Below are 19,140 nucleotides of genomic sequence, written 5' to 3' on the forward strand. Positions count from 1 at the left end.
AGCGACATTATTATTTGTTTTATGACGAAATTGTCTCTAATCGTTGGAGTTACAAACATTTAAAATCAAGAGTACAGTCGGACTATTAAATACAAAGCAAAACAAGAAAAATAATAAAAAATTAAAAAGAAAATGAACCGGTCGTTTATACGACTTACAACTAAAACATTTATTTCAAGAATCGGAAAAATATTCACGTAATCCAATACTCAGCTTTTAAAGTTTGACTTAAATAAAGGAAACGGGAATCGGCGGCCATAAATCTAACGTCTGTGCCTGAAGGTTTTAAGACGACGCTCGAGCGCGGGCTTGTAACAAACGTCGACCTGATGACGAGTTATTTGGAACAGGAGAATCTCTTTGGCTTCGAACATTTCCGCATAACAGAAAAATTGAAGTTTTCGAGTACTGACAGCAGTTTTACGTACGCTTTCGCTTCATTATTTTTGTGTGATTACTCAGTCATATCGGCAAAGTTTTAGAAGCCGAAAACTTAACTTCTTCTCCTGAGCCCTGAAGATTTTAAGACGAAAGTACAGCTATGTAAAAAACATCTAATTAATGACGAGTTATTGGGAACAGGGGAATCTTTTTGGTATGGAACATGTCCGAATAATGTTTTTTAAAGCGGGAATTTTGTTTTTATGCGTTTAGCTACTTTTAACTTTTTTATTACGTAAACGTACGACAAAAGTAAAATAAGATAGAAATCCTAAAATAACTCGCATCAGTCTACATAGGTTATGTACCTACTTATGAAATAATATAATATTTTTACGAAAAAAAAAGAAATTTCATAATTCGAATTTCAAATTAATTAAATGGAAATCACTTTTAAAATCTCGACTCGACTTAAAACAAAGAAGAGTCGATATTATAAACGACCTTATTTATCATTTGAAGAATGTCGCAATTAAACACCGTTTCTTTTTCCTTTTTTATTTGTTTCGCCAATTTAGATTATTGATTCTACAGCGTCTTACTTGTTAAAGGTATGTCGTAATATACGTCTACAAAAACTTAGGTAAAATCGATTTAACAGTACATTCACGAAATATTACATTATTGACTTAGTCCTTACCTCACATTATGGGAACGAACTCTAAGGTAACTAGAGGTAGGTACCCACTACAGGTCTTAGTGCTGATTGGTGATAAATTCAATTAGACCAATGGTTAGCCTAATGTCCGGTTTCGGATGCCGCATGATAATTACATACGCAAATCACTACGTCTACTATACCTAGCTTTGTGTCACTACATTCGTATTTTAGGAGAAGTGGTCACAAGTTTATCATATACAAACTTATTGCATTTAATAGGTATTTTAGATATTAGGTTTTCCTAAAATCGTTTTGTCAGATTAAATTATTTTTAATTCAATATTTTTTAATTTATTTTCTTTTAAGACTTTTGTCTGCTAAACAATGGTCCTTGTGGATTTATTTATCGTAGTGTTTTTAAAATTCTATCTTTAAGGCGATACCTCAAGGTCCATTTTCATACATTTTGTTTCACCTTTAATCTGGGTAACTAAACAAGTATTGGCAAGTAAAGAATTTAAATTCACGTCTAGTTAGTGGTTAGTTCTCGCAGTTGAAAGAAAAACGTAAAAATAATTAATAATCATGGATATTTCGGCCTTTAAAATTTCGTCATATTAAATTATAAAGGCCGAAATATCCATGATTATTAATTATTTTTACGTTTTTCTTTCAACTGCGAGAACTAATCACTAACTAGACGTGAATTTAAATTCTTTACTTGCCAATACTTGTTTAGTTACCCAGATTAAAGGTGAAACAAAATGTATGAAAATGGACCTTGAGGTATCGCCTTAAACAACCTATTCTTATGGGAATAGATTTTTTTATTTTGTAATTAAATAAATGAACTGCTCTAAACTAAAAATAAAATGTAACGTTTTTGTATTATATACTGTATCTATTTAACTCATTTTAAAAAAAGCAGCACTAGAGTTTCTTGCTAATTCTTCTTCTAATAAAAATCTAAATAAATCTAAATAATGTTTAACATTTTGCAGATTCAAATAAATCATCTCATTTCATTGCAAAGCTCTAGTATAATTATTATTGGTGTGAGATTTATTATTTATGTTTACTAAGCCAGCGATTCCTATCTTACTATTTTACTTATTTAAATGAATACTATAAAGGCAAAAATTTGCGCTGTTTTGATGTTTGTTAGAAGTAAACGCAGAAACAAATCGATGGGTTTTGATGATATTTGGTATTAATATTAACTACTAATTGTTTAAATTTGTGGGGTAGGTACCCTACAGTGTTTAAAGGACTTTCGTAGCTATAAAAGCATTTTCAAAACACGCGGGCGAAGCCGTGTCAACACCATATAATATATCTCTAAGTAGTAGTAAAGAAAACATTTGTTGAAATCTCTTTAATAATTTGAATGTTTTCGAACATTTTAATTAAAATATATTCTTGCAGTATAATAATAAATTAATAAATATGTAATAAATCAATAAATTAAAACAACAATGTAACACTTTTTTAGATTCTAAATTCAAAATGTAATCTACTTTGAATCTATGTTTTGTATTTCATTCTGTAATCAACTAAGTCCTTCAATATGTTTTCTAAATGTGATCCATTCAAGTAGTGAGTAAACAAGAGGCTGAAACAAGAACTGACATTATAACAATGACAACATGGCCACATAAGACGAACTTTCGGCTGGACGGACAACTCTATGATTTCATACTTCAACCATAGATGGTGAAACAGACGCGACAACTGATATAAAATATTTAACTTTATTTCTATCGAATGAACTTGTTTTTTTCTTTATTTATTTCTTATCACAGTATTTTTTTTTTAATATTTCCTAACACAAAATAATAAAAATATGTTTAAGAAAAATGATGTGATATTTTGTTTTTCAAAATAGTGGCTTAACGTCGTTTACGTAACATCTACTTTTCCATTACTCAGTAATATTTTTTAAGCCTATTAAGAGTAAATTTGACTATTTAGAATAAAGGTTTGAAGTTTTAATGACTGGCTACATAATTGTTGATGCATTATCAGATATCGTTTTTATGTTTCATCGCGTTTTCGTAACTTCACGACACGTTACTATTTTTTCACATAATTGTTCAAAAAACGTAGTTAAAACATAATTATTTTTTATTTCAATTATAATTCGAACAAGACAAACAATTAGCATGTACCATTTGCTATCTTGCAAACGTAAAAATAATGGTATCCGCATCATACATTCTGTCATATAAGGAAATGAGATCATTTCATTTGGTGACTGTTTTTATGCGAACGATTCTACTGCATTGTCCTATCTGTTCGTTATTCTCACGATTAAGAATGGGCACAAAAGTTTTCCCATAAAGGCATCCAGATATGTTGTGATATTTCTTCGATAACAAGCGAAGTTTTGTCCTTCGATGTATATCGGGGTATTGGGCCCTTGTGTGTTGGGCGTGCGCCAAAAAAGCAGTTGTCTGCGGTAGACAATGCTCGTTATTCTATCGTGAAATTCTTTATTATATCTTAATTATATAAATAGCATATAACTAATATAATTATTATAATATGGAATCATTTTTTACGTAATTATTTCTGAAGGTAACCATTATTTACGCATGTGCGTTTCGATAGTTCTATTTCTACGAAAATACATTGCAAAAAAACAATACTTACTTAGTAAATTAGAGCCTACATATAGTAAGAAATATAGGTAGATTAACTTGTTCTCAAAACTAATCTGATTCTTTATTAACAATGTGTGATCGAACCAAATTGTCCCAAGACTCATCTGTTAGTAATAGTATCCTGCTCTTAGCTGCTTCTACGTCAATGCGATGTCCCACGTACGTGCCAGCATTCGGGAGAAAACTTCACTTTGATGTTTAACGATTAAATAATTTTACTGCCTTAACACTAATAATAGGGGAACTGAACTAATTTAGATTTTATTTCAGAGAACTCTATTTGTATATGAATGTGTATAAATATGGAGTTGAAAATAAATTCAGACGCACTGGCCATGACGTAAATGGCCTCGTGGCTCTGCATGTCTTCATGAAAATATGATCTAGCCAAAGAGATGGATGCTATGGGCAAACTGATTAGGTTAATTTTAGATTCATCATTTTCATTATTGTATATCGAAAAATAATCTTTTGGTTTCATATAAAAATGCAGTGAACATAAATAAATGCAATTTAATTACAGAAGTGATATATTACTAATATTGTACTGTGTTGGTAACAGTATGTAAATTATGTTGTTTTATATAGAACGACAACCCATTAATCAATTCTTGCAGGATATTTTGAGGATATTTACTGCTTTTGAAATGTAGTCATATTAACGTTTCTCTTAAATTGTTACCCATCGGGAAGCGCTGTGCAACATTTGAGTAAAACATTTGCCACATTTCACTTCTTTTTAACATAATAAATCACGTGGCTATTTCAGTTATTAACTCAATAACGTCTATTTTAGTTCACGTTTGCGTGTACAAATATTATTTAATTAAACTTGAAAATTAAGCCCGATGCCGACGACACGGTGCTGTCAAATTGCTCCAGATTAATTTTGATTCATTTTGTGTTGCTTCCACCTGCTCTCAATTTAATTACGACGAAGTTCGCTTGATAAGTAGCTATCTCATTTCATATGATTCTCTTAAGAGATCTAATTAAATTCTTTATAGATCCCACCAAGTAACATTCAACGATATCCAATGTTTATTTACTCGAAGTATGTTAATAAAATATTGAGAGAGCCATTATAAGATACTGTGAAATGAGTATTTTCATCTATTACAAAAGTCAAGTGAGCTATATTCAAACGCGATGTAAAATGGTTCTTTGTTTTTACTAAATAAAGTGTATAGAACGTAGGTATATGCAAATAAATCAAAGCGCCAATAATCTTATACAAATACAATATATCAGCAAATCAGAGAGAGGCTAAATAAGGATAATTCGCCGGAGGTCGGGTTACTAATACACTTCTGTACAGTAAACGTTGCTTTGACGTCAATAGTTATCGTAAGCTAAATTTAATACACTAGAATATACTCCTTGTAATACTATATGCACGTGAGTTTCCAAAGGAATTGTATAAACTCTATGTCGAGCATTCTTCGCATTGTTATACTAAAATAAATGTATTTCGATATGCCATGTAGTACATTATGTCATGCTGTCTGTATGTTTCTCGACAGTTCGCCGTGACTAGCATTCAATATAAGAGATAAAGTAAAATTGTGGTCAATATAAATGTGTTGTCGGGTGAAAACATAAAGTATATTGATATTATTGATGCTTTATGTGCCCGAACGTAACGTTTTAGGATTTTAAGTGGAAAAACTAGTATTTGGTGAAATTGGTTTGGTTTATTTTATAGGAAATATAGTAAATTTGCAAGTACTACGGTGCGTACTCGTGTCTACCAATTAATATCGATGTTTAAACAAAGAAATAGGGAAGTTAAACCTCTCGGAAACAAAACTAATATAGCGTGCTGTAGTTTTTTTTAAGACGAGTGATATCACCTCAATAGGGCCAAATTATTTAATGTTAATATCTTGTTTTCGATACTGAAATTGAACTAAAACAAAATTAGGAGACAAGGCAATGCGACCTCTTAGAACTATCTATATCCAATTTCAATCCCAACGTTTCATCCCAAACAAAGGCAACGTAGAGCAGTAAACACACCGCACGGTTGTTAACAGCAACCGTAGTCAGATGCCTTTGAGTAAGTCAATTTGTCTCGTTGATTTCCCCTCCCAAGACGTCTATATACGTTTCGCGTGACGTTATGGTACGGCAACAGCCACTTGTACGGAACACCCTGGCATATATTATTAAACGTACAGTCACGAGGTTTACCTGAAGACGTGACGACGCGTTTGAGGCGCGTTACGTGCGTGTCGCGAGATTTATGTATTTGACGTGCCCGGAGGATTGCTAACCCGTGCTAGTTTGCGATACGATTTGTATTTCAAGTTGCAAACTGGCATTGAGGGTTGCTTTATGGGTTGCTCTATTTACCTATTGGTTTAGATTCTGGCAAGCTTGCATTTGCTGGTATATTTTATATCCATCAGGGTAGCGACTAACGTACACAATGTTTTAAAACCTGGCATAGTTTGCCACGTTAGTGTGTCACGTTTCGATTTTAGCTTGTGTATATCCGGTTCCAACAGGCCGGCATAATTGTGTCGACTGTCGACGGGTAATCATTTCTCGCCAGTCCACATTCTGTCGAACCCACAGCACCAGTACAGTGGGGTCACTTTGCTGTATCAATATAAAAGAAAAGCTTGAATTTAAATTTATAATTTTCTATACTAAATGCTTATTACAGATAAATACACAACCAAACAATAATAAGATTAAAATTAATTTTAAATTCCCACTACTATGTATTATTAATTTTCCTATAAACACAGGTATTTTCACGTAACGCATTCAACGAATATGCTTGTAAAAAAAAAACAAAGGACTGTCTTAAACTTGAACTGTCTTTAACACTAATGAGATACTCCTAGATTTATATATTCACCGCATATCATGGCTGCGTCTTAATGGAACCCGGTCTGAAGGGGCGGGACGATCGTGAAGATCTTATAAGACATTTCTTAAGACCCAGTACGCTCCCTCTTGACAAACATCCACTTTGGTATTCGTTCAGCATATTTTCTGCATACAAAGCAAACAATATTAACATGTTCGTGTAATAAAATCAGTTCGGTACTTATGGAACCGTATACGCTTAGTAAATGAATCTGTGTGACCGCAAATGTCACTGAAACTGTGCCAAATTCATTAACTAACCGCTTGTAAAACGATCAACTGTGAATAAACAATAGTAAATTAATTATATTTAGATCGCTGTGATGAACATGTGGTGGACAGCGCTGTAAATAACGTCTGTCGTAAAAATACTTTTAAAAGAATTTTCCGGATAATTTCTTTCTATCGGCCTATCGCCGTTGAGTATATGCTTCTCCAATGAACCACCATTAACTCAATTATAACGATATACAAGCAAAATTCTGAAAATATTGGTTTTAAACAAAATAAGATTTGAAATAAACGTTTGGATATAAATACTTTCCCATTACATCTATCAATATTGAATACGTTATATATAAATCAAGTACTGACAAGAAACTCGTTATTTGTTGCAAGTAGCGTTGGATGTGAGAAAGTTTGCACCAATATCTGGCATATTCACTACCGCCTATAACGGTTCGTGAAATAACTTGGCACATGGCGCGAATAGCGTATCCAACCTATTGAGAACACAGTTTGTTACGAACTTTTAAGAAACTGCGTTATAGCTCTTGCTGTCGGGGCAACCGGCTTTTTCTCCGTGAAAAATAACTTGATATTTGTGCCTAACCTACTAACCTGTTTATACCTATAACTTACATTCGCTATTACTCGAATACTCATTAGTGAATATGATTGTAAAACTATGGATTAATTCCATTTAGAAATGATTTGGCAATAATGTAAATTTCAATAACACTCGTTGTTTTAATATAAATGTAAATTTGGAGGCAAAAATGAATGAACGCATTGAAATGTTTTAGACCGTCATTAGTGGTTATACAGACGGCATATTTTATACGCGCCGACAACGCGCTTCAAACGCGATTGAATCGCGCAATAATTGCATATTTTAAAAACACGTTTAATTCACGGGTGAACAACACACCGTCTTGTCTTAAATAAAATAAAATATTATAGATACGATCAATATTTATTTTTGTTACGGGAAAAACATACTACACGCACGAATGGCTACAACATATGTAGGTATTCGGAGTGTATACAAAAGAAAATATAATGAATACAAAACCGCGAATGACTGCTCATCTGTATTACAAAATCGCGCAGGGTACTTATATTCGCGACGGTAACACAGTCATGCTACATAAGCCTAACGACGAGGTGACATTCATTCCGCTGTGCTTGGCACGTCATTTACTCGATAAAAGGTAAAATTCCAAGTCCTAATGACAGAATTCAAGCTCAGCCTCCCCATTAGTGGAGCGGCTCAACGTCGGATTCTTTTATCGTTAACGTTTCTACAGAAAAAACGTACTTTCTTTAAAAAAAAATAACCTTGAAATCGTATAAAATAAATTCTAAGACATTAATTTATTCCATTGAAATTAAATGAGGCGTGTTTAATGGATGAGGTTTTACTGCACAATACGTTTAATTAACTTGTAAAGAAATTTGTTTCGCTTATGTCGCGATTAATTTTCGGTTTAAATTGGTGTTATTAAAGACATAAAGTAATTAATGTGCTGATATAAAGGTACTACAAATATTTAATTAATATTATTTCATTTATCGTTATCAAAATTAATTAAATTATTCACGTCATTAGATTTATATATATTGAAAAAAACACCATCATAGAACCATTTAATTCAAAATTGACCGACGAAATTGCTGTAGTGTTGTGAATAACCTGTACGTAAGCGGGATATCCTTTTATCCCGGTACACATTGGCTACGGGCCAAGCTGTACCCATCTCATAGCCCGCTGGGTCCGTTTTGTCCCATCACGTGAATGTTCCAGTTTCGGTGTCACTTCGCCGAGGTCAATTATGAAGCTGTTCCGACCTACACTCGAATTGCTGAATATATCTGACAAGTGAAATGCCTGTGTAGGGATTAACTTTCGTGTCTGGAATTCCAGATATCGCTTCATTGTTCTTATGACATAATTAAAAAGTAAGTGGTCAAAAACTAAGCCTGGAGTTCTTTTTATCTTTCTTCTTCGAGTAGTTATTACTTAGCTAGTGAAAGTCTGGTAGGTTAGCTAGATTGGGGTCTATTTTTCCGCAACTGTGAGGATTTCGACGTGTCCTTGACATTATTTCATTTAAATATAGGTATATATTTACGTCTTTTACCAACTAGTGACTAATAAATTATTTTATTTTAACTATAATTGATATTTTCCAACTGTATGACGATCATTTTGACAAATTAATTAGCTAGAATTTGGATTTGTTTAATGTTGAAGTAGAGTCATCGCTAATTATATGGAAACTGCGTGTGTTTTAACTGATATTCTGTCACTACTGCCAGCACATCTGTATTATGTATTATCAGACCTTTTCGGTTTACTCGTTTCGGATTTTGATTTATTATTGACAAACACTTCGACAGCTGAGCGCCTAACTTCAATCCATCAGCGAAAATATTATAATTTAGGTCACGTCAGTCTAAATAAAAAAATCCTTTGATGCATTATTATTTGTAGCAAAACATTTTCGATAAATGTAAAGAAAAACATGAATTGAAATGAAGATTGAGTCAGAACAAAGCAATAACAAAAGTACAACAGAATTCCGAACCTAATCTATGTTTGGATATTTAAAATTGTTTTGAAATAGGATAATCTCAATTTAAGTTAGGCAAACAGACATCTGGTGAAAATACAACTCGGGCTGATGGCCTGCGGGCGTTTCAGGGCTGCCAACTGCTTATTAATCCATTTGGAATTTGTATGTTATTATTTTTATTGTTTGGAAATACATTATCTTGGTCCTCGTTTGTACTTGATAAGGAACTTATTATTTATTTGTAAGATGATGCTTACAATAGTAGTATCTTAAAGTGTATAGATACGTATACTAGTATAGTAAATAAGTTTCATATAAGTAGTTATAGGTAATTTAAATCTCATATTTATGAGAGACCTGAGGATAAATCATTAGTAGACAGGTCATATTACAAACCATATAAGGTGTTAAGTTTCTTGTATGAGAGTCCATATTGGTGCTAATACCACAATGAGTCTGTTCCAATACTCTTCTGCAAAGGCATATATTCCTATTTGGAAATAATTGTATTTATATTACGATTATCATCTAATAATCGAAGCAGAAAAACACGGTCCAGAATTTTCTAATTTCAAGTCCTATGTTATAATACCACGCACAAATAAACTCATACTTTTTAACCCCGAAGCGGTAGTACGAGACGCAACTGGTACATCAACTTACCACCATGTGTATTCCGTCCCATCATGTAAAAGATGCGAGTCTACCGTCATATCGGGCACAATTTCCAGAATCCGGACTGATACTGAGTAGAAAAATCCAATATCATTTTTCCCGGCCCGGTTATCGAACACGAGACCTTATCACTGAAGTCGTACCGTAATACAACCACGCCATCGAGACAGATTTACTAATATTATAAAAAACCTATATAAGCTTTTTTTATAGTACAAGTGTGATATATATGCACACTTATATTCTTTAAGTTTCTTTGGACAGCCCTCATGCTTGTCGGTCAGCGATTGTGATCCACTAAAAGGGTGAAAAGGACTTTCGCTCACTGCTAGGGTTTCGGGGCTCTTGAAATAGTTTTCATGTCTATTTTAAATTTATATGAGCATAATAGCATGGGCATTGTTAACGGGCGCGTACGTTTACAATGCTTTGGAGTTTCTCGATGGTTTAGTACATAATGGAAATCATATTTTGACTTATAATGATATTATAAGTCAGAATGTTTAGTTATAGGTTTTGACTTTTGTAGTTTAGTCAATACCATGTCCATAACTTTTTCAGCGAACAATTGTGAACACAGAAATTGTTTGTTTTCATTTTAACCGATATAAAAAAAATAGAAGCTATCCTTTGGCTTCTTTTTTGGTGCTTGAAACAATTATCGCCATATTTAAAAGAAAAGTTATGGTGCAAATGTTCTATCATGACACATATTATACGATTATGATGAAGAATTCAATGGGTTGTTTAACCATACTTGTTTCTCACTTCATAAATATGTATGCGGATTTAATAACTCAATTTCTACCATCAACCTATTTCAGATTCAGAGACAAAACATAGTAAACGAAAATAATTTAAGAAAACACTTTAAAACGACATAAGAGATATTGTGAGGGCATTTAAACAAAGCCGCTCGTGCTTGCGGAATCACAGTTGAGTGTTCTCCATCTTAGCTCGAACCGATAAGTTCAGAAGTTACCTTTACCGCACCATTAAACTGTGGAACTGTTTGGCAAACGTGTTCCTATCCATATATGGGCCTTTTAGAATGTTTGGAAGTAATTAGACAGGGCCCTTATTCTGTATGGTAGTGTAAACGCGTAACGCGGCCGTGTCATGTTATCTTCAAGAAATGTGCATGGAATGGTATTCTGTAAGCCAAATTTCTATAGTCCTAAACATGATGCTTTATGTTACGTGCTTGTTACGCACTGTTGAAATAACGTGCGGGATAGAGAATAAGGCCCCAGGCCGACATTATTACGATGTTTATCGAGATATCCATTGCTGGTTGAAAATATGTTTAACTGCACCGTATTTGACATTGTACGTAAAAAAGAGACTCAGAAAAAAGCCTGATAAAAAAATAAAAATATATAAATAGTCAGCAAACGCCGTGGTCCCGTAGAACATTTATATTTTAATTAAAAAATACGAAATAGATTGGTCACGCTTTTAAAATATTCCATATTGAGTAATAAATGCAATAAGATTTTTTTACCAACGTTGTTGTATGACACCCTAAAATCAGTCCAGTTTAAACAAATTTTAGCAAATTTGTCAGTTTACCCGATGCCCGTTAAATACCGCGCATTTTCGCAACTGTATGAGATGTAAGACTCACAAGATTTTATACCCTGGGGGCCGGTAGAGCTCATTATCTTATGCTATACGCGTGGCAACATCGTTGGGTTGCCACAAAAAAGGATGAACGAAACATGCGAGCTTTCTGCCGACGTAATAATAGGACATGGTACAGATTTTTTAAATTATATAAATTTTAAATTGAATCATTGATTGTTCTTAATTCAAATTCAGAAGCTAACGGCTCACACCAATGTATGCTGCCATAAATCTAATAGGTGCTTCATAATAACAAGACATATTATGCACAAATTTTTAAATTATATAAATTTTAAATTGAATCACTGATCGTTCTAAATTCAAATTCAGAAGCTGAGAGCTCACATCAAAGTGTGCTGCCACTAACTTCATAGGTGTTTATAACCTTTAGTTATAAATATCTGAATTTGCCAGAATATTTCATGTAATTATTTCTATTTATGACTTTAAGCCGCGCGTGACTTGTACAAAAATCGTTTTTTCTTCTTTTGAGGCAGGAAAGATGCCAAGCGAAGGGCTTTCAAGGCATGCGTTTATTGCATTAACTATACAAAACATTACGGCAAAGCCATTACTTTTCGTCAATTATAATTTAGAAAACAAAAAAATAAAATTACTAAAATTACATATCGATAAATCTATCTGTACACAATACGTCATTCCCATATTTTTTGTTTTCTATAACCATTAAAAATTGTAGAAAGGCTATGCTAACTACACAGTAATACTATTTAACAATAACAATCAACGTGACTTATCTTCTTCTTATATTCTTTGTATATACCATCTTGTACATACAAAGAATAAAGCAGAATAGAGACGCGAGTCGTATCAGTCGTGCCGCTTTTAAACTCCTACATTTTATCTTCGGACTAAATGTTTTCGGCTGGCAACATAAAGGCGTCGTAAGTGCTGCATCCGGCAGACGTCTACGCGTGTGCGATTTGAACATCGAACTAGCTCCAGGGAACGTTGCGGCTAAATGGCATCGTTTTAGCCGTAAAGGGGGATTGTTATATCTATAGAAAATCATGGGAAATGTGGAGGAAATGTTAGATTTAGTATAATATATTTTATAAATATATTGGAATGAGGACTTATATTTTGAGGTATGTCAAACGATGATTTTGTGATAATAAAACCATTGAAAAATTATTTGTAATCAATAAATGTCAAAAATCGATATTTTTTTCATATGTTGCGATATATAAATCAGGCAATATACTTACTTTAACTTTTTATTGTAGCATTTATGAATATAAATAATGGAACTTGAGAACATGAATCCACGATGAAAGCAACAGCCAAGCACTGCTCGTAATATTAAATCATCACTCATTAAACTCAAGCCTACACAGTCTCAGAAACAATAGTCGTCACGCTCTAAATACCCATTTAATTACAAATCACAAACAAAAGCAAATACCTGCCTAAGTTCGCCTCCGCCCGCCTTCATTAGCAAAATAAAAAAAAGTGTCAAAATAAATCTTCTTATTTGTTACGCAAATCAGAGCAGAACACTCAAGGGCTATTAGCGTTTAATAAGATGGCCTTTAAATAGGCAATCGAGCGAAAACAATAACAATTCGTTTCTCGTATTTTTAATTAAATTGAAATATTCATTCATTTCTACCTCTACTTGCTGTCATTTATCTAAGGACAAAATTCCTCGTAACAAAGGGCCCTCAGTCAGATTAAATTTCCGGCGGGGTCCACTTCAGCCCTAGAATGCCCTTTATTACCCCGTTACAAAAGCTTCACTGTTGTAGCACTAGAATATTAGAATCTCCCTCATTTATTTCCTCCACGGTTTACTTTTGTCCGTTTCGCAGCAATTTTAAAAGCTCTACACAATGTTTTCTCATAATAGGTGCACTGTGTGATTGTTTTCTTTTATTGTCGGGTAATTTTACCTTGTTTATGGGGTTTAAGTGGTATTCAACAAGTTGGCGAAACAAAGAGACGTTTTAATGCAATTTCCACATATTTTTAGAAAATATTTTACATGTTCATTTTGTAACACATCAGATACTAAGTATCAATATTTTAAATAAACCATCTATCAAATAGATATGTACATACATTCTTTATTTTCATTAATTTATATAACTATTCTATTCTTTTTACGTTTAGAGCTGCACAAAGTAATTTTGCTAAAACTTGCAAAAATATCATAAAGTGTATATTCTTACTCCAACTCAAGGTGTTTATAGTTCTTTTTATTATGTTAATTTGGTTATACATGGCAACGTTATTTTGATTGCTGACGTCAAAACTGCCACTAAACACTTTATTAGGTCATGATAAACACACTTTATAGCCATATTAAAATGCATCTAAATTAAAAAGATATACCACTTCACATAACTTGTCTTTATTTCCGTGGTGTTAGAAATATACAGTATAATCTTGACACAGTTATGTTGGCCGGAGCTGGAATTAGTTTTTTAATATGCCATTAATAAATCACGTGAGATTCTTACTTCCTTCTGAATTCTGTCTACTGATCTGTATTTATTACTTTTATTTGATAAAAGCTTATTTCTATCGTGTTTAGGCAATGAAAAGTTGGGTAAATTATATTTATTAAACTATAGTAAATAAGTAGAAGATTTAATACTAAAAATATACATTTATTTTCAAATTTCAGTAAAGCAATCTTTGTTTGTTATAAAGCAAAATCTTTTTCCGAGATAATTAAATAGACGAATAGACAAACAGGAAAATTATTTTTGGGCACTCATATTTCCTGCGTGATTAAATTTGCTATCAAAGCGTAAACTATCTCCTTTAGAAAACAATAAATGGTATAATATATTTATAACAAGTATTTATATCATAACAATTGGTCTTTAACAATGTAATGTCCATGATTTATTTTGATTCATTCGTGACCAAATTTTGTCCATATGGCCGCTGTGGACTGATTCTCAACAGAGATCAGCCAAGTACGCAGGACATATTATAGTTCGCATGTGTGTGCGCAATACACTATACTCTGTGTTCCTTCATTCTCATAATCCGGTGAGACGGCAATCGGACATGGCCGGCGAGAGATCAGGAGCAAGACCAATGGCTTTACGTGCTTTCCGAGGCACTGAGGTATTACCGCCATCTACCTGACTCCGACCTGCGACTAAGTAATTGTTGAACATGGAAAAACCCATTCACAATTATTTTGGCCCGGGATTCGAACCCAGAACCTCAGCGGTCGTTGTACTTGTACCGTGTACAATTACACGCCACGCCACCGCGGCAGGCAATGTTTATAACTAACAGATAAAACCTTTTGATTAAAATATAATTGCCCGCTTTATAAAACACAATGCCTCTATCTGTCCACTCATGCGATTTATGAAATTGCTAATTTAGCATTTCGCCTAAATCATCCAATTAACTAACTCGGTAAATACGCTAGTACTGTAAATTTGTACAGCGAAAGGTAATCTGCGAACGTTTGCAGACTTGTATTATGTTAACGATAGTTAATACATGGCTGTTTCTTGAACTTGCAGTAGATATCTACATTAAAAGTTATAATTATGGATCCTCCGTCATATTCTTACTTAGAAGGAATGTATTGATATCTGATAATTAACTGTTAGTTTCTCAGTGGTCATGATTTGATGCTCATTCAGAAAATCTGCCGTTGAAATTTTAAGTATTATATGAATACTTTGATACAATTGTATAACGCATTTTTACTCTTCACGTTTGTCAAATAACTAATACAGAAACAATTCGGAAACTAAGAATTTCGGTAGTAGGGCTGTCAGTACACGAGAAAAAAGGGGGAAATTTGCGCACGTGACATCACCGAGAATTACGATGCGTGCGAAAGAATGAGATGGCCCGATATCCTTATTACGCGACTAGTCCTGCACCCCATAATCCCTGATGTCTCGTCCTCTCCCAGTGATCGTCCTGAGCCGAGGTTCATGACCCGTTAGTGGGTCGCCCTCAACATAATCACTTAAAGGTTTGAGTGCCTAAAGCATTCACCCGAAAGTCCGGTGTGTTTGTATAAGCCGGCCCTGCCAGGCTAACAAACATAAAATCACTAACAAAAAAAAAGTCCTGCACATTGCAATATTAGGAACGTGAATTACTGCCTCAATTCTTTGTAAATTTTAACCTCAACTCACTCTCACTCTGTTCTTCTCGTTTCACCTACTACTTCGAAGATTTATACCTAACAGTATCCCGATATTTACCTTTGAGTTTGATAAGTATTCAGTCTAGCTGTAGTCAGAATAAAATTTGAATATCACCTCAAGGGCACTATGGAATCCATTTATTTACATCTTCAAAAAGATAAAACAAGCACAGATAAACACCGTCAAAGCTCAGTTCTCCAAATTAATATACATAAAATATTTCCGTGGACGTTAAAAACCTCGGCGCACAGCAACGATAGCGAAGGACGATACGGTTTAAATGTAGCAGTAACTTAGCTCACTGAGATTACACTTGACCCTCTTAGCGGAGTTTTAATAAGTTAAAAACGAATTAAGTAAAATAGTTAATTAAGTTAATTAGGCGCTCTAAAGGGAAGCCATCTTGAAGCTGATATTTGCGAAAATATTAATAATGTATCAAAAATGGCTTGTGTTTCGTTTCTTTTTGTAAAGGTAAGGAGATGTTAATACATTTTTCTCCTAAATATTGCCGTCGACACTTTTCTATAATATACTTGGTTGTTTATTTTTCAAATTGCCTTAAAACGCATATTAACATATTCAAAAAATATAGAAAGTGAAGTGTAAAATGATTACAAAATTATGGTGAATTTTGAAACATTGATGATCCACTATAAAACATATTCCGAAGAAAGTTTCGGCACATTTCGGTTATTACCTACCTATGAGGATATGCATAATTAGCATAATACATATGAACATAAACATAATCTTAATAAACTTAATAAATAAGATGATAAACAAAACAATTATACAAACGACATTTCTAAATGTAATTCCGCAAATACCTTAATTCCTACTTAAATAGGGCAATGTGTTATACAAACATACCATTGTTATCATATCAAAATGGCAATACATCAAGATCAGATAACATCGGATGCCAACAATAGCTGCGCTGACACTCCGCTCTGTGTTCTTAGAAAACTATTTTAAGGATTACGAGTCGACACAACTAAGACGAGATCGTCTGCTGCATATCTATTCACAATATTTTTATGATTTAATTTGTTTGATAATTTATGAAAAACAAAAGGTCGCGTCGTGTATTTTTGATGAAAGTGACTAAGACGCAGGGGAATTCGAAACTGCCAGTAAGCGTATTGCTACTGGCCTGGTCCGAATCGTGAGTAATTGCTTTTAATCCTATCTCTTCTTGAGATAAAAGGCTCTTACTAAAGGATTGTGAAGTCTTTTGTTGCATTTTACTTATTTTCGATGGCATTCAGAGAAGCCTAAGGAATTCAATCTTTCGCTGGTTTTTTCGTTTTGTACTAGATTAGGTTATATTATTAAATAAATATTATGTTATATTTGTGGCTCATTATATAAGGTTCTAGTTGTCAGGTGATACCATAACAATATTTATAACTATCACGATCAATAAGAATTGTCTAAAGGTACAGTAAAAAAGTTGAATACTAGTTTATTAATGAAATAACCTAGTCTACCCTTTATCGAGTTCGAATATCGCTAAAGTTTAATTGGAAATCGAAAGAATGGACCATTCAGTTCACTTACTCCTTCGTTAAGCACAGAATTGGAGCTATATAAACAGAATTCTTTATATTTTCGAAAAAATCACATAAATAGCGTCTCGGATCATGTAAATCTAAAGATTATTCAAATACATATCGGTAGTCATTACAAGGCAATTGACGAACTGCATTCGCCATTCAAATACGATGTGATTTGGAAAGCGTCCATGGCGGAGCGCCCGACGGCACCATTATACTTCCACCAGAATCAACTGACACATCCTGCCCCATTTGATATAACAAAAATACAAGGCGACGTAAAACTGAAGGACCTTCTTCGACTGGTCGTGTTATACCTGCGAGAGACAGTGATGAGCCAACTGGTTGTTATGTAGCCCAATGGTCGGCTGTTAAGCTGTAAACGAAGCTTCATGGCGGGAAAAAAATATAGCCGATAAAACAGAGGAGGGCAGTTTGAAGCGGTTTTATGTTCGACTGATACGATAAAAGTGGACGAAGATATCTTAAAAATATGGATAGTGTTTCCCATCCTCGAAACTAAATATAATTAATATTATTACCTAACAATCAATTTAAATAACAAGATGTAACTTTACCTGAGCAGCGAAGTTACTTGGCTACCGATGTGAAGTTAGTGTGAATCATCATTTAGGAATGCGAAAGAAATCCAAAACAGAATTGTCGCCAATTAGCGAAGTGTACAACGGGCCAGATTTTCACGACAGATTGAATATCGTTAATGAGCCGACTGAATCTCATAGTAATAACATTGAATTATACGGCATTAACGTTAAGCTGGGATTTATGAAGTAGGTACTTCCTTTCGCACGAAATAATTTTGTTAAATTGCTTGTAATGTTTCTTTTTAACAGTTTTGTTGGTATTTGTATGGGACTTGCTCATTTTCCGTGCAATGGTTGGTTATTGGAGAATGTCATGAAGAATTGGTTTTAAATGATGCAGGGAACTTTTGTTACTTCGCCTAAAATTATAAAGTTATTTCCTGACATGATTAGTATATATCAAATATTAGTTTATGTCGTAAGAAATATCAGATAATCGGAAATTGAAATCGGTAATAAAATAGATATGCTACTATAGTTGCGGTGACATACATTTCATGGCAACTTTTGCATAACACAGATCACAATACATAAGGCACTTTGAAATGAATACACTTTGAAACCGAAGCTTACCGAGTTCACAGCGGCCATCACGACATGCGTGTGGGTTCCCCGAACACGCTACCAGCTCATTCTGTAACAAAGAAATACGTAAAATATCATACATACGTGATTCTCCAACTAGGCATAGGATAACAACGTACGCATACTGAAAACGTATTCCATTGATCAAAAACGTATGGACGTTCATCAACGTCAATCACAAAACGAATTAGTCTAAAAGCAATAACGTAATGCCTCCAAATTCGGGGCGGCCTTGTTGACTTCTTGTGTGCTCTGACTCAATGCAGTCTCCGGTACAGGCGTGACGGGTCGCCTTACCAAACACATACGAGATCAGTCACGCGTACAAACAAATATGTGCCTAAACGCGTCAGTGCACGTTATGAAATCAGTCATCGGACGCGAACTTACGTCTCGCGACAAATAGAATAGTCGCGTTCACAGTCAGTGGGGCAAGCGTCCAAATCCATTAATAAAATTGAATCAGACGGACATTCCGAAGCACAATATGTGCACGTGTGAGAATAAATAAAACTAAAAGTCTCTGAAAATGCACAAACGCGGCCACACG

At 33.8% G+C, this 19,140-nt stretch overlaps 1 protein-coding gene across 1 annotated transcript in view; it reads right to left on the reverse strand.

Moving 5' to 3' along the window:
* The window catches only part of LOC119189197, a 99,896-nt gene extending 81,255 nt beyond the window's left edge, over positions 1-18,641 (reverse strand). The window contains exon 1 of the mRNA XM_037438250.1: positions 18,579-18,641. Within this exon, the coding sequence (XP_037294147.1) occupies positions 18,579-18,596 (18 nt within the window). The 5' untranslated portion in view covers positions 18,597-18,641. The remainder of the gene's footprint in view (positions 1-18,578) is intronic.
* Positions 18,642-19,140: the final 499 nt, after the last annotated feature.

This window comes from Manduca sexta, chromosome 13, assembly GCF_014839805.1.
Source record: "Manduca sexta isolate Smith_Timp_Sample1 chromosome 13, JHU_Msex_v1.0, whole genome shotgun sequence".
Classification (NCBI taxonomy): domain Eukaryota; kingdom Metazoa; phylum Arthropoda; class Insecta; order Lepidoptera; family Sphingidae; genus Manduca; species Manduca sexta.